This window comes from Pelecanus crispus, chromosome Z (genome assembly GCF_030463565.1).
Source record: "Pelecanus crispus isolate bPelCri1 chromosome Z, bPelCri1.pri, whole genome shotgun sequence".
NCBI lineage: Eukaryota > Metazoa > Chordata > Aves > Pelecaniformes > Pelecanidae > Pelecanus > Pelecanus crispus.
In genome coordinates, this window is record NC_134676.1 from 28,506,056 (window position 1) to 28,522,258 (window position 16,203).

Genomic DNA, 16,203 nt, shown 5'->3' on the forward strand with positions numbered 1-16,203 from the left:
TCATCTGATAAATACATGTGGGAGGAGAATGGTGTTGGTCTTTGTACTTTTGGTTTTCTTGGATAGATGTGTAAACTGCTCTGAAAAGGAAGTCAGTATTGTGAGGTGATAAAGTTCAGACTACCTTCTCTAAGAGAGATTAAAGGGGAAAATTACATGAAATTCAGCAGCTGTTTATGTTCTAGCTGGGAGGGTTTTACAGCCCTTACAAGTCTGTCCAGTGCCTGTAAAAGACTGTCTAGCAGAGTTGAAAGGGGCAGAATCAAGTTTGTCCTTTTTGTGTTAGCAGACTCACGCCGCTGGCTCTGCACTGTGCAGGTTTGTCATGGGAAGAATTAAGATCTCTGTCAGTAGCTAAAAATCAATGAGTGTTTTACAAGTACTATAAATGCCACTGTAATCTAGCTCACTATCCTTTCCTCTCCAGCCTCCTCACTCTACTAGCTTCAGAACTGCCTTTTACTTAACAGCAACACACAAGGTGATTAGTAAAGGTCCTGCTATCTCACAAATTATACAGCCTCCATCTTGTAGAGGGCTAGCTTAGCCTAAAGATGCAAGATAGATTTACATCTCCTAAATCTGAAGCAAATACATTCCAAAATTATAGCTGTCATAAAAAATTTCTCATATTAAAAAAGGTCAGTCAGTAGAGTTTGCTGAATCTGGAGGTGACTACAGTTTGACTAGAGGTGACTACAGTGTTATGAAGTAAGTATCTTTATAACACCCCCCTTCTTTTTTAATAAAAGCTTTTAAGTTACATTCTGAAGTTTGGAAACTATTTCTAAACCTTTGAAAACAAGAAATTATTATTAAAAACATCTTTTAATTTTTAAGGAGACTGGTAAAATAATGCACTTAACGATTGTTATTTTAGAATTCTATATTGAGTTTTCTTTCTGTTACCAAAACAGTCAGATGGCCAGAATAAAATTAATACAAAAGCATGTAATGCTATCTGAAGGTAATTGTAGTTACAGCTTTGCTTTCAACCTTTTACTCGTAGTTGTTCAGATCTTGGCTTTTTATTTTTCCAGTGCAGTATATTTTTCAGTGTGAGCCTCTTGAATGTGTTTTAAAATAAACTTTTTGTAAAATGGGTAAAAAAGGAAAGAATTTAATCTCTAGTATTTGGCCCATTGTTTTATTTGCAACAAAATCCTTGTGATGATGCTTTTCTTGTTGTCTTGACTACAGCAACATTTTTCTATTCTTGTTTCCTTTGGTTTTACTAATTGTTACTAATGAGCAAACTTATATTCTGAACATTAAATTTTACCTTAAGATTAACATGTTTAGGTAGCTTATTTTGTTCACCTTTGACAATTGTAACTTAAATGTCTCATTTCCAGAGTTTTAATGAACCAGTAATTTTTCTGCTGTGCAGTCAAACAGTTTCCCAATTTCTGCCTTATTTAATGTTGTTGCCAAGAGAAGCTGGCAGATTTGGAGAGTTGTCTTTTGACACATGTGAATTATCACTAATTTGCAGATTGAAGTACAGAAAGTGTGGGAATTTGGGGCGAGCGGGAGAAGGAGTTGAAGGGGTTGTTTTGGTTTTTTGTTTTTCATTCCAAGTGTTCTGGTAAAACTTCTATGCTTTCTCTCAATGACTTACACTCAAGTCATGCTTTATGCATCTTCAGGATGCTCCAGTTACTTTCAAAAAAGATAAACATGCAAAATTTTGTGAAATGTGTTGTCAGTTATTGCCTCTTTGTAGTAGTTTCAGAAGGGAAAAGCCTACATTCACAGATAAAGACAATACTGTCTTCATCTAAGTGCTGCTTTTTTTGCTAAGAATTTTCCTGTGGAAAACTAATTGTTTTACATCAAAACTATTGCTTTACTTTTCAAACTTTTCTCTAGAAACTGGAAAATATGTTCCAGAGTGAATGTTACCACCAAATTCCCAGTTGGTAAATTCAGCCTTTCAGTATTGCTTAAGGGTTTTCCAATGAATCTTTAAAGTTCAAATTGGGTTGCTGAATAATTATACTCATATCTGCATATGTAGTGTCCAGTTGTCACACATAAGACTTAACTTTCTTCCACCTGAAATGGTTCTGAAAGGGGACAGAGAAACATCTTGCGTATTAAAGCTGAATTCTGCAGGAATTTCAGAATTGTTTATAGCTTTTTCACTGAGAATATATGGCAGTATGTAGAATTTGCAAAAGAAATATTAGACTTAATCTGATTCTGGCATTACTACTTTTTTATTCAAAATACACAGTGATACAGACATCATCAGTGGCTCTAGTACAGTCACACACCTATTATGGGAGAATGATGTTGAGTTGTTAGTCTCTGCATGGAGTTCACAAAATGATTCATGTTGATCCTATGCCAGCTAATTATAGAAACAAACTTGCATGCTGTGACTGATTAGTATCTCACCACATTCAACAAGTTAGTTTTTTACCAGTCTTACTTTTCACCCTTTGTTGTCACTGCCCAAGCATCTGTGTCAAGGAAATTTATATAAACTATCAGTGAGATACAAAGTCTGAGCCTCAATGAACCATGAAGAGCTATGCTTAAACTAGGTAGCAGTTTTTGCTTGCTGATCAAGTTTCTTCCATGTGACTTAAAGAAGGTATCCTCAAGTTAGCTTGCTCCCCAAGTTTTGTATTACATCTGCATGTATATGGCCACATATAATGCATGCATGCAAATAAATTCAGAAAATCAGCAGCTTTGCAATTGTTACTTGGAAAAAAACTATACTGGTCATTCTGTTTATTGGCATGTTGACTATTATCAGTCAATTAATTCTCACTGCATCAAATGGTCATGTAATTTTACAGGAGATAGAGAAAAGGAGAAGAATTGAAGAAGCATACAAAAATGCTGTGACAGAACTGAAGAAAAAGTCCCACTTTGGAGGGCCGGACTATGAGGTACAAATTCTGCTTTTGAAATTTCTGAAGATGCTATGACTTAGATTCTTTGTTTCTCAAAGGGGGAAAGGGATGTGTAAATCAAGGTGTTTGACTTGTGCAAGTGCGTTCATGCCACTTTCATTTTTCCACCTTCAAAACTGAAACTGGTAGAAGAATCTCAGTCCTTAATTTTTTGAGACTGGAAGTCTGTCTTCACCTCAGGCTTCCATGTTCTGCTTTTGTCTAAAGCATTTTGCTTGTAGATATTTCTGCTGATTTTTGATTATTTTTCTTGTACTTTTGTTACTGCTTATATGCAATGGTTTTGCACTTTCCCTTTTTAATGGTTCAGCTGTATAGATATATGAAAACCCTGACTGCAGAGGCAGTCCTAGAACCTGAAGTTTAACTTAAATTGATTTTTAATTTGTCACTGCCAGTTGAAATTTTGTGTTGACAAATTCAGTAATTTTAGGTTTCTTTCATCTATTAAATAGCATATTTCAACAGCTTCCTCCTCAGTGAAATATTTAGTCAAATTCTAAGATGCTTAAAGCACCTTCTGAAAAAGTGTAAGCTAATGTACCTATAATGCAGTTTGCATAATTTTTAAGAACTTGACCCTTTCATGTACATTAAATCAAACACGTTTATACTTAACAAATCATAGCCTGAGAAATAGTACTACTACACCGAGATATTTAGAAGATACTTGAGCTTAGATTCTCTGCTGTGACTGAGGCATACACTGTAAAAGAAAAAGATGGATAGGAAGTTGGACTCTGTCTACCTGGTTGTGAGACCAGCTGCTTCTCCCAGATATCCCTGTTGTAGTTTTTTGAAATTTGCTGGACCGGCTTGTTTTACAATACAGTAAAAGCAGTAAACCTAATTTTCTGAAATTACCATTTTATTTAGTAGACTCAAGTTTTTACTGGTTGAATCAACTCTGCCTGCTGTTTAGTGTTACACTGTTCTTTCCAAGAATTTTCAATAAGAGATCCCCAGAATTTTGTCTTCTCTTGTTACGTTTTGAGCACGTATCTGAAATCCACCCTGAGGCACTGGAATACTCGGAAGGAGTCTAACTACACAATTATGTTAATATGTGTACTTTACTGACACACTGTAAATATTTTTAAGAGAAGATATGTGTTAATCAAAACCTAAGTCTGATGTCAAAACATGTTGACACTGTTACTCAGTTTCCTGGCTCTTTCTTTCTTTTTATATAAACTATGCCTAAATTGTAGTTAGAGGGACTTCCTTCCTTTAACAAGTAGGGTTTTCAGAGGAATTGTAATCTAAGAATATTTGTGAAAATATTTGAGGTCTATAGAAGAAATTTGCTTCCATCAGTTTATATGCATAATATATGTTTGTATTTCTAATACTAAACTTAAGTGGAACGCTTATATCTCCAAAATTTTGAACTACTTTTTTTCTTATGCTCTAGGAGGGCCCTAATAGTCTGATTAATGAAGAAGAATTCTTTGATGCTGTTGAAGCTGCTCTCGATAGACAGGATAAAATGGAAGAACAGGTATTGACACTTGAAAAATGCCCTAGTGATAGACGCTTCATGGAGACTTCTGTGACTTAAACTCAGTCCCAGAGTGCATCTCCTGAAGCTCTAGATATTTTGTTCTGATACTGATAAGAATTCACTTAATATTTTTACAGTTAATATTGTTGCTTAATACTACTTTTGAGAAAGTGTGTTCACAGCTAGAAAAGGATAGTATAAGTGTTAAGCTAATTGAATGTGTCTAGTTTCTAATTCCTAAGTAAGTGTCCTGTATAAAACTTATCTTTTTACATAATTGATGCACTGTGCAAATAAGAATATCAAACACTGCAGCTATTTTTCAAAACTTAATTATTGCTCTGAAGTTTCTTTTGACTCAAGCAGTATGTGAAATAGGAAAGATGTAGTGCAGTTGGTGTTTGATTTTATTTAAAAATTCTGTAGGTTCTGGCTACTTCTCTAACTTGTTTCTTGAATACACTTCAGTGACAAGGATCAAAAAGGGGTAAGATGCTTGGGAGGAAATATAGAGTATGAGAATAACAGTATATAACATGAGAGGAAGTAACAGTGGTGCATTGTGTCTTAAAAATGTTTAGGCTTATGAATATAGTGAATACAATGACTTGGTTAAGAATTAAAAGACTTTCTAGTGGACATAAAGTACCCAACAGAGTTTACCTGTGTTGGGATCTCTTAGCAGAGAGTGAAAGTTTTGAGTGACTGTTGTACTACTACTACATGGATCCTTAATGCTGCCAATCTATTTTCCTTAACTCAAAAATACACTTTGAAGTGTAGATGAATTCAGTCTCCAGGCCCATTCACTTACTGAGAATTCCAGCCAGATGACAGCTTCATGCCTGTCATGGACAGCATGAGTTGTTGTAGCCACTATGTAGATTGAGGATGACTCACTCTGTTTCATAGTCCACCCAGTAGCAGCTGACTACTAATAATTAAACCTACTTTGTTGCAGTCACAAAGTGAAAAGGTCAGATTACACTGGCCAACATCCTTACCTTCTGGAGATGCATATTCTGCTGCGGGGACTCATCGGTTTGTCCAAAAGGTAGATATTTCTCATGATCTCCTCTGAATAATGGGCTGACCTATGATATTTCTATTCAATATTTTTTATGGGTAGGTGAGATTTTTTTTAGGTGTTTCTAGTAACTTTCAATGGTTTAGTCATTTTCAAATGAAGTAGCTGGAATTGGAGGATTGTTTTCTGTCTTGGCTCAAAAAATACTGATTTGAGTATCTATTTAGAATACTCGTGACTTGTATCAAGCTTGTCAGTTGAATAATAAAGGAAGAATCCCAACTTGCTAACCTCAGTGTTTTTAAGGTACGTTCATCAAAATTCATTGAATTGATTTTATTTAAAAAAAAAAAAAATCCAGTCTTTTGTATCAGAATTGGTTGACTTTTTAGTGTTACTGGAAACACTATGCTTCTCTCAGGGCTACACTGGGAGCATAATACATAATAGGTGCATGAAATCAGCATTCGCTGCTGTGCTTGCTGCTTATGGTGCTTTTGTTTTCCTTTTCTTCATTATCTTGTGCTTGCAAGTTGGTACTGAATGCTCTGTTGCGCCTTTGTTCTGATTACTTGGTTTTTTCTTTGTCTGTCTCTGGTAGCCCTATAGTCGCTCTTCCTCCATGTCTTCCATTGATCTAGTCAGTGCCTCTGATGATGTTCACAGATTCAGCGCCCAGGTACTGTATTAATGTGTAGAGTGGGGGTTGCATATCTTTGCTGTATTTCATCCTCTTCTCTAGAACCTGGGTTTTTTTGTTACATAAATCACTGCTTGCTTTAAATTAGTACATTGAGACAAACAAAGGAGTTCTCTATTCCTGTACTAAATGGTTGTCTTTTTACATTCTGCTTGCATGCATATCACTTGCAGAGGCCCAAATCTTGTGAAACTGTTGGATTTAATTCAGTAGCTTTAATAAAAATGCTTACAATTTGAAAATTTTGCATTTCTGATTATAATGAAAGTAGAATAACACCTGTTTTGTGTGGGCTGGAGATGGTCTTTGCTTCAAATTGAACAGTTTTTCTTTTAAATCAAAGGTTCAATTTTTGTCTTTAACATTTGCTTGCAATGACATTAAGGTACTAAATGTTAAGGTTCACTATTACTGTTTTTTACCTCTGGAACTGGTTTTATTACTGAAAGGTCATAAAGTATGTAGTTGACAAACAAGATTGGGGGTATGAGAATTTTTACTGAAAAGTTTCAATATATTCACTTATCCTTCAGAAAATGTCTGACATCATGAATATGTCAATGTAGTCATAGTGACATATTCCAGTAATGTAGAAAATTACTCCAGGTGCTTGCTCTGAAGATCATAGGTTAGAGTAGAATTAGATAGGTCAGTTCATGTGTTTGCTCTTTAGTCTCAAAAAAAGTTGTTCAGACATGGCATTCATGCCATTAGTTTCCTTCTGCTGTGGTCCACATGTGGCTGTGAATATGAAGCTTCCTTCTGGGATCTGTTATTTTGGAGGTTTTTTTAAATTATTACCTAATGCTGCAAACAACCTGCTTTTTTAAATAGAAGGAATGGACTGTCTTTTGATTAAGAGCCTGGAATCGTACCACCTGCAGACCTTACTACCAGCTTTATGAGCAGGACCCTAACACTTAAGAACGTGCTTATTGGACTGAATTCCCAACACTTGCCTTGACCTTTTGCAGTCAGTTAATTTCTGTTTGAACTTACCGGGAACTGAAGGGAAAAAGTATGCAGTAAAAGTACTCCAGTAGTCAAGTTAGTTTTTCAAGTTTGTTTTTGTTTGGGAAGAGGTAGGGAAATCAAGTAATACAAAACAAGTTTGATTCGAAAGATAGGAACTGGTTGTCTGTCAGGCTATGAGTACATGGGCAGTTCAATATAAGGGAAACTCATAGTTGCTGAAATATGCGGGCCTCCTCGTTTTCACCTCTTTTATGGATGTGATAGCATTTGTGCATTCATGTGATAAACTGTGGCTGACAAACTAATTGAAACCTCCATTTAAAAACAAATTGGAGGTTGACCAGGTCCTTGCCACAGTAACACAAATTGAGGTTAAGGATCAGGATCAAATGGACTGGAGTCAAGTTGTTTCTTTTTTCAGCTGCTGCATGGAATATATACTGTGTAGAAGTTACTACTGAGTGCCTTTGAATGCAGTTTCAAGTTAATGGACTCACTGCAGAAGGGATGATCCTAACTTATAGGAAACTACTGTCCCCACACACACCCCCACCTTGCCAAATATTTTCCCTAGAACAAATTTTTGCCAGGTCAACAGCTCAGTCCACCTGCTCTGGAGCTTCATTGCTACTGCACAAGCAGGTGAAAGACAACTGAGAGCATGAAGAGAAAAGCAGCTTACCACCTTTTGGTGGCAACCTGTTCTGGACCTTATTAAAATTAAATTGGCCTCTGTCCCGAGGCTGAGGATTTGGCTTTTGGAAAGGCAAGCTAATATGTTGATTCTGAATAAATGTGACTTGTTTGTAGACTTCATTCATACGAAGGTGTCATGGTTTAGCCCCAGCCAGCAACTAAGCACCACACAGCCGCTCACTCACTTGCCCTACCCTGATGGTATGGGGGAAAGAATCGGAGGAGTAAGAGTGAGAAACACTCCTGGGTTGAGATAAGAACAGTTTAATAATTGAAATAAAGTAAAATGGTAATGATAATAACAATATAATAATGATAATAATAACAATATAATAATGATAATAATAATAATAATATACAAAGCAAGTGATGCACAATGCAATTGCTCACCACCCGCCAACCGATACCCAGACAGTTCCTGAGCAGCAATCGCTGCTCCCCAGCCAACCCCCCCCGCCCCCAGTTTATATACTGAGCATGACATCACATGGTATGGAATAGCCTTTTGGTCAGTTTGGATCAACTATTCTGGCTGTGCCCCCTCCCAGCTTCTTGTGCACCTGGCAGAGCATGGGAAGCTGAAAAGTCCTTGACTAGCATAAGCAGTACTTAGCAACAACTAAAATATCAGTGTGTTATCAGCATTCTTCTCATCCTAAATCCAAAACACAGCACTATACCTGCTTCTAGGAAGAAAATTAACTCTATCCCAGCCGAAACCAGGACAGAAGGGAATTTTGGTATCAGTAAAAGGTCAAATAGAAACTTGCAGCCTTGTTTTTAAGACTGAGAAGTATAAACATATACTCTGATGGGAGCTGGTTCTTCAGTGTGCCTCTAGAAAGGCATTGATTTGTCTGCCAGTTGAGTGGGAGGTTGTGGGCTTAAAATGCTGTAGATGTTTTGCAGATCACTTTCTTTCAAAGGACTATCATATTTGAAAATAGATTGAGCTGTTCTGAGGGCCTTCAGAGTGAAGAACTTCCCACTTCATGTTCAGGCCAAGGCTGCATGGCATACAGGTTACAAGTTACTGTAGCCTGCCAGGAACCCAGAGGTAATAGTGTGGCCTTCCCAGTGGGAAAGAAGCTGTGAATCTTGACTCTGTGCCTCTGAAATATGTGCAGGTTGATAGACAGCAACCAGTGTGTGGATTACATACAGTTTGGACAGGTAGATGCACAAGGCAGTCATAGGTACTGCAAATCTTTGGTGAAGCAGAAGAAAGAAACTGTTCAGATTGCACTCATGTGGATGCCTCCTTCTCTTCTTCCCTTGCTATTCCCCTCATCCCTCTGCATTTAGCATAAATCAAAAAGCAGCAAAACACAAAACAAACATAAAAGCTAGCTTTATCCTTAATAGATTAGGAGCTAGGGCAGAAGAGACACAGGGACCTGAAGGTGTTGCAGGTAAATGTTGGGAGCATGGTGAGGATTCCTTTCTGAAGGAAGTGTGTGACCTAGAGATAGTAAGTTGAATATTTAAATAGCCCACATTCTTACCTGGTTTGGATTGTACTGTCATTGTTTCACTGGGCGGGGGCGGAAGAAGAATCTTTTGTAGGAAACCTGCTAGTAACTGCCAGGAAAAGATGGTCACCTAAGAGCAGAAACACAAATCTTGTAGGTGTTTTTAGTTCATTATAACTCAAACCCAAAAGAAAACAACAAAAAAAAAAACCCAAGAGAAAACCCCAAAAACTGGACTGGTAACTTTTGCTTCTGTAGAGTAGTCTGTAGTTAAAATAAGATAAACTAGAATTTCCATCCAATGGATTTTATTTTCATGTTGTACTTTGAGGATTTTGACTTGATTCAATTACCTTTTTTCTTCCTGGTCTTAAGTGTATTGTCCATGGAGCATATAGTACAAACAAAATTACTGCCTTAAATTAAAAGCAAATAACATCTTTCAATTTTATATCGTATGAGAAAAAGATCATTAAGTATTCTTTAATTTTGCTTTCTACTTGTATTACTTGTGCAAATATGCTTTATATGTTATTTTATATGCACACTAGGCTTCATATTTTTCTAAGTTGTGCAAAACTACTTATGGGTTCAAGCTATTAATCTTGTGATTGTGCACTCCTTAGACTAATCTTTGTGTTGGTCAATTAACTAACCTGTGCTGGTAGTGCTTTTCCTTTTGAGGGGAAAAAAAAAAAGATATTTCTAGTAATTCAGGAAAATAGTGTCAATCAGATGAACTTGTTTGCTGTGACAAGTGTTAGTTATTAATTAAACTGTTTCCAGTACTTGTAAACATTACGCAGCAATGGATACCTTGTATTTTTGCTTCTGTTTTTATTTGGGGGAGAGTGGGATTTGGAAAGGGGTGGGGAACCAAAGAAACAGAGTAAGATTGTAGATTTAAACTAAAAATCCATTTCCTGTCCCAGTACCCATTGTCATGCACATTACATGGAATAAAAAAAGGGGTGTTCACATAGCTTGATAAAAATGTATCAAATATTTGGCCTTTAAGAAAAGCACACAACTCTCTAGCTAAATAATTTTTAAATTAGTATTTTAAAATAGTAGAGTTTCTGTATCATTATAATTTTTTTGAATGTAAGCGTTTCTGTTCTTTTTTTCTAGCTGGCAACTGTGCAAAGATGCCAATGAAACAGAATAGGTGTGCTTTGTTCATGACTGTTTCTTTCACTGCTCTTCCAACATGACTTTTGATATGCATTCACTTTTTTAGAGCTTGCCTGTCTTCTTCCCCATCCCCCCACCTTTCTTCAGCTTTTTAAATGCTCTTTGGTGAATATCTTACAGTGCTTTGTAATTGTATTTAGAGATACCTGAAGTAAGTTCCTGTATGTTGAAATAAAACTGTCTTAGGTAGAAATAGTGAGTTTTGACTGTTTAGAGGTGCAAAGGAAGGATAGGAAGTACCTGTAAAGAATGAAGTTGGAAGTTGAATCAACGTTTTGGCTTTTTTCTGGAGGCCAGAAGTTTCTGCTTGTTCTTAACCTGCAATAGAAAGCTCTGTTGTCCAAATTCAGGTCCTGCGCAGGATTTGAAGTATTGACTGGTGGCTTTGGATACTGTATAGTGTCTGCCCAAGAAGATGGAAGGAATGAGTTAAAAATGTGTATTTTTTTTCCTTTAAAGGTGGATGAGATGGTGCAGAACCATATGACATATTCTTTGCAAGATGTAGGAGGAGATGCCAATTGGCAGCTAGTGGTAGAAGAAGGAGAAATGAAGGTAAATATTTGGGTTATTGTTTAATTGATATAGGATGATATGCTATGAAGACAGATACTTTCAGTCTGGTGGACTTGCCAGTGTTAGGTTTACTGTTGGACTCAATGATCTTAAGGGTCTTTTCCAACTTAAATGATTCTATGATTCTCTGGGAATACTATCAGTCAGCAAGTTATGCTGTTAAAACTTCCCTCTGAAAATACCATTATTGAAGTTAGGACTGGAGTCCGCAAGAGCTGTGGCTTCTAATATATTTATTCATACAAAATCCTATGTAACTCTTTCAGTAGCTTTATCTTTGCTGATTCCTTTCTCATTCTCTCCTACTTAAAACTTGGTATGAAAATGATGTGTAAATTCAATGTACAGAAATGTTAGAGTAGCAAGTTACTGTGTTGGCTGCTCTGTTGTGCTTGTGTGGATCCTTATGCATAGTGATAAATAAGGTAGCTTAATTGTTTCTGCAGTAGAGACTCTTAAAATACTGGTATTTTAATGTGAATTGCCACGTAACAATATCTGCATTGGTAGTTACCAGAGAACACTGACATGGCAAATTATTCATGTGTTAGTCTTCTAGGTGTTTTTTTTTTAAAACCTTGTAAAATTTTAAACAATTAAAACATGAATAGTTTTGACAATTTCTGTTTTACATTTCTTTCTCTGTATTTGGCTATAGGTATACAGAAGAGAGGTGGAAGAGAATGGTATAGTTTTAGATCCTTTGAAAGCAACCCATGCTGTTAAAGGGGTAACAGGGCATGAAGTTTGCCACTACTTTTGGAACGTCGATGTTCGTAATGACTGGGAAAGTAAGGAATTTTGAGCTTTGCATGTTTATCAGCAAGTATATTATTTATAACACTGACGTAGTGTCTGTGTTTGCTAACTGATGGATTTTATCTTCCCTCCCCCTCTTTTAGCAACAATTGAAAATTTCCATGTTGTGGAAAATTTAGCTGATAATGCAATCATCATTTACCAGACACATAAGGTAATTACACTTCAGCCATATGCATATCTTACTGAGATAGTCTGAGGCATATATGTTTTAATGTTACTCTGAAATACTTTAATGGCTTAACAACTTAAAATGCTGTTCAGAACAACAGTTCAGAACAAGTTCTCTATTAAACTGCAACTTTGTCAATTTTTCAGACTTGTCTTCATAGCATAATTGCTTGTGTGCGTGTGTGATAGAGCTTGTAAGAACAAATGAGGACTGTTTTTAATCTCTAAATATATCACTACCAGCAAGCAAGAGTCATTTAAAGCAGACGGAAGCAGTAGGTAACACTGACTACAAGGAAGAAAGCCATACCACTGTATCATATGTTTTATTGCAATAACACAAGCTATTGTTGACCACACTTAGTTGACATACACATTTGCATTATGAGGTGGTATAATTGCTGGTACAACATTTTTTCTTGTAACTTCATTATGTTTTTTCCCCCCACAGCCAGTCCTGGTGTAGCTTTACTAAACTGTTTATCTGAATTATAACCCAACAACTGCCATTTAGAGGTTCAAAAGCAAAGGGAACAAAGTGTGCAGATTCATCTTTAATCTAGCATGATTCCAAGTATTAGTATACTCAAATATTAAACCAAATAGTTTTCTTTGGCAATTTTACCAGTAATGCAGTTACCTTAAAACTTCTGTAATAGAGGACTCATGATTATAAGACAGTTGTGTAAACTGTATAGTGTTGTGGTAAAAGCTAGACTTTTTTCCCCCTATTGAGTGTCAGGAAAATGGCTTTTGTACATTTTCTTATTTATCAGACATTTTGCTTCTGAAATTTTCTCTTAGAAAATACTAGTTTACAATATCTGTCTTACTAAGTAGTAGCTTTTTGAAATAATACTTGTTTTAAATATTTCACTCAGTCTCTGGAGACCTAAGTAACTGTAGATGCATCTATTTATACTTAACCACTAGTTGAGTTTGTAGCTTACAAGTATTAACTAAAATGTAAACCTGAGGTTGAGGGAACAGGAGGGGAACTGCCTCTTCCTGTTAGTCTACTGAAAAAGTCATTGCAGGTTGGCTTCCTGCATTTCAAAGGCCTTAAACTTTTGCCGTTTGTACAACAGCTATGTTCTGTTTCAGTTTTGAAAATTAAATTACTAACTTGAAGGAACTTTTACTTAAATAACATTACTGACCAGTTTTGTGTTGCTTGTTTTTTTCCTTTATCTAAGAATAGTAAGTACTTAAGCCTTTCGAGTTTTGCAAATTACATTCAGGTGTTTCTCTACAGAGGGTGTGGCCAGCTTCTCAAAGGGATGTGCTGTATTTGTCTGCCATCAGAAAGATAGCACCATTCAGTGAAAATGATCCTGAAACATGGATTGTGTGCAATTTCTCTGTGGAACATGACAGTGCTCCTGTAAGTAGTATTTTCATTCTGTCAAGTTCTGCTTTTAAGATAATGTCTTTCTGTTATGTGATAATGCATGTGCAGTACTAGTATGAGGGAGGTGGGGGGGTTATGCAAAATACAGTTTCTTTAAACCAGGTGATACAGTGATCTGATGAAGGCATTCTGAGCCAAAAGCTTTCTTGCCTTATCTCAACAGTTGGCAGATCTAAGGTGTTGCAGCAGAATGGAAGCAAAATTTCTGGATAAGTGAAAACATTTTAAAGAATTGAGGTTATTTTGTATGGAATCAAAACAACTCTTCAGTATTGTCAGATACAGGAGTAGACTTGTACAATAGTGGATATGGAATCTGTTAAACCCCCATCTTACACAGTTCTGCCTTGGTTCTGTCAAATAGTAGCAATGATTGTTTTCTTTGGAGTATTTCTGTGCTCTTTGGAGTATTTCTGTGCTGATTGCTATGCCATAGCCTGCTTACAAGGGAAAAGTTACTGATATTTGTAAATGCTGATACATTATTCTTTAAATGTTTCCTTATTCATTTGTCACAATAATAGAAGTAATTAACTTGTAATATGCATTAAGCAAGCAGAAACCTGAGATTCAGGCATTTTCGTTTAACCCTTTGCCTATTCACCATGTACCTTTTTATTTAACTCACATTTATGTTAAATCCATGTAGTGCTAGAATGCAGACTCTCAGAAACACAGCTTCTGGAGTGTCTTAGACTTCATAGTAAATTAAAATGTCAGCAGTCAAGTATGCCGAAACAAATTTGAGGCTTACAAATGTTTCATTTCTTTGGCAGCTAAACAATCGCTGTGTCCGTGCCAAAATAAATATTGCTATGATTTGTCAGACATTAGTAAGCCCACCAGAGGGGAACAAGGAAATAAGCAGGGACAACATCCTATGCAAGATTACATATGTAGCTAATGGTAAGTCAAAAATTTTTCAGTATGACATTCATGATATATGCTAATTCTGGGGAGCTGAATACTGGCAAAAAAAGCTTGATGCACATTTCTGTTAAATTTATATATAGCATCATGCTTGTGGTCTTAATGTTCAAAAAGACTCAAATTAATGTGCTACATGAATCAGTGAATGGCATCATTCATTGTGTGGCATTCTGGGAGGAATAAATGGAAGTGGTGTGTAACTCAGTCCTAAGTAGAGAACTTTGGGTGGAGGAGGGTGGGTGGAAGAAATGTCTGCAACTGGGACGACTTGACATAGCTTTTAGTTTCATTAATAGTATGGTTTTTTTCATGGATTGCTGTAAATTCCCCCCTCCCCCCTCCCAATTCATCTTGTTAGGCTGAAAACAAAGCTGCTGATAGTGAAGATACAGTTCTTACCCTCAGTATTAAGGAGCAAATACATTTTGTATGAGGATATTTGCAAGCTGTATAATCTAGTTTACTTTTTATTTTTTTAACTGATAGAATCCTTGGTATTGACTGAAAAGTTATCAGAGCCAAACTGTATTGGTACTGTGCTCAGTGTTTAGCAGTGTATTGTAGTATTGGAGTTACATACTTACTAGCTCCTCTCCTGTAGCTGCAAAACACTTAGAGTAGCTCGCCTGCTTATTACTTCTAACTACCTATTGCATGGCTTACTAAAGAATGAGAGTCTGAAAAATTGGTTCGGTAAATCTTTTCCATATAGGAGTGATGTAATTTAATATAAATCCTGTATAAATAATACTGTGTGGTGTTAAACTCTGGGGTAAGCAGCTTTGTTTCCTTTCTAGAAGTTTCTCAATTACTTAAAAAATACATTTTTGTTGATAAATTATGAACAGTGATTATATGGGAAGTGGCAGCTTTTTCAGCAAAATACTTGCTCTGTGAATTGAAACATTTTCAAATCGGTTTGAGCTTTGTTTAAAGTGCTTTAAAATAATTTGTAACACATTGGCTATGTAGCAGTTCTGCAGAGAAACGCAGCAGTTATTGAAAAGTTAAGACTGCCTTCTATTTTCTTTGAAATAAGAAGTAACTCGAGTCTCTTTTTCTGTTGTTTCCTGGAAGTCCTTAGAGAATATCACCTTCCATTTGGGTATTCCCCAAAGACTTCCAACACATCATGTTTAATGTTTTCTAAATAGTGGCATCATAGAACTGGACTGAGCTTGAATACAAGAGCAGAAAGCGCTACAATACAAGCTGTAAGGACATAAAAAAAAAAGTCTGATCATTGTTCTTTCCTGTTACTTCAGAAAGAGTTGCAAGAATAATTAACTTAAATCTACTTTTCTAGCCTTTAGCAGATTTGCTTTATTTTCAATGTCTGTCTTCCTCTCTAATTCTAGTGAACCCAGGAGGATGGGCGCCAGCATCAGTGTTACGGGCAGTGGCAAAACGAGAATATCCAAAATTCTTGAAGCGTTTTACATCATACGTCCAAGAGAAAACAGCAGGAAAGCCTATTTTATTCTAGTATTAGCAGGTACACATTCATTTTTTTTCATTCTTGATTCACTGTTGTAAACTTAAGGCCAAACAGAAGTACACAATCTAGAAATGGCTTATAATTAGCATGAATTCAGTGTTTAGTTTTAGTGTGTGTATGCAATACACTTTTAAAAAACATTCATGTAATTCATGTGTATTATTAGCATGAAAGATAAGGGCTGCAGAAGTTATCAAGTATTAGTTTTTGTGGACTTTCACTAGTTTATTTTGCAAGTTTGTGCATACATGTCTAATTTATGTAGAAGTATAAAAGGATGAAGTATTGTTTTTTCTCAGC

The 16,203-nt window shown here is 36.1% G+C and overlaps 1 protein-coding gene across 4 annotated transcripts in view; it reads left to right on the forward strand.

The window, feature by feature from the left end:
• The window catches only part of CERT1 (ceramide transporter 1), an 84,863-nt gene that overhangs the window by 64,831 nt on the left and 3,829 nt on the right, over window positions 1-16,203 (forward strand). For 2 of the 4 annotated variants that reach the window (XM_075726630.1, XM_075726632.1), the window contains 10 exons: window positions 2,814-2,906; window positions 4,345-4,431; window positions 5,396-5,488; window positions 6,063-6,140; window positions 10,958-11,053; window positions 11,733-11,865; window positions 11,977-12,047; window positions 13,320-13,448; window positions 14,252-14,381; window positions 15,764-15,900. In XM_075726630.1, the coding sequence (XP_075582745.1) occupies window positions 2,814-2,906; window positions 4,345-4,431; window positions 5,396-5,488; window positions 6,063-6,140; window positions 10,958-11,053; window positions 11,733-11,865; window positions 11,977-12,047; window positions 13,320-13,448; window positions 14,252-14,381; window positions 15,764-15,891 (1,038 nt within the window). In that variant the 3' untranslated portion in view covers window positions 15,892-15,900. The remainder of the gene's footprint in view (window positions 1-2,813; window positions 2,907-4,344; window positions 4,432-5,395; window positions 5,489-6,062; window positions 6,141-10,957; window positions 11,054-11,732; window positions 11,866-11,976; window positions 12,048-13,319; window positions 13,449-14,251; window positions 14,382-15,763; window positions 15,901-16,203) is intronic. The other 2 variants (XM_075726631.1, XM_075726633.1) reach the window with 2 other exon arrangements.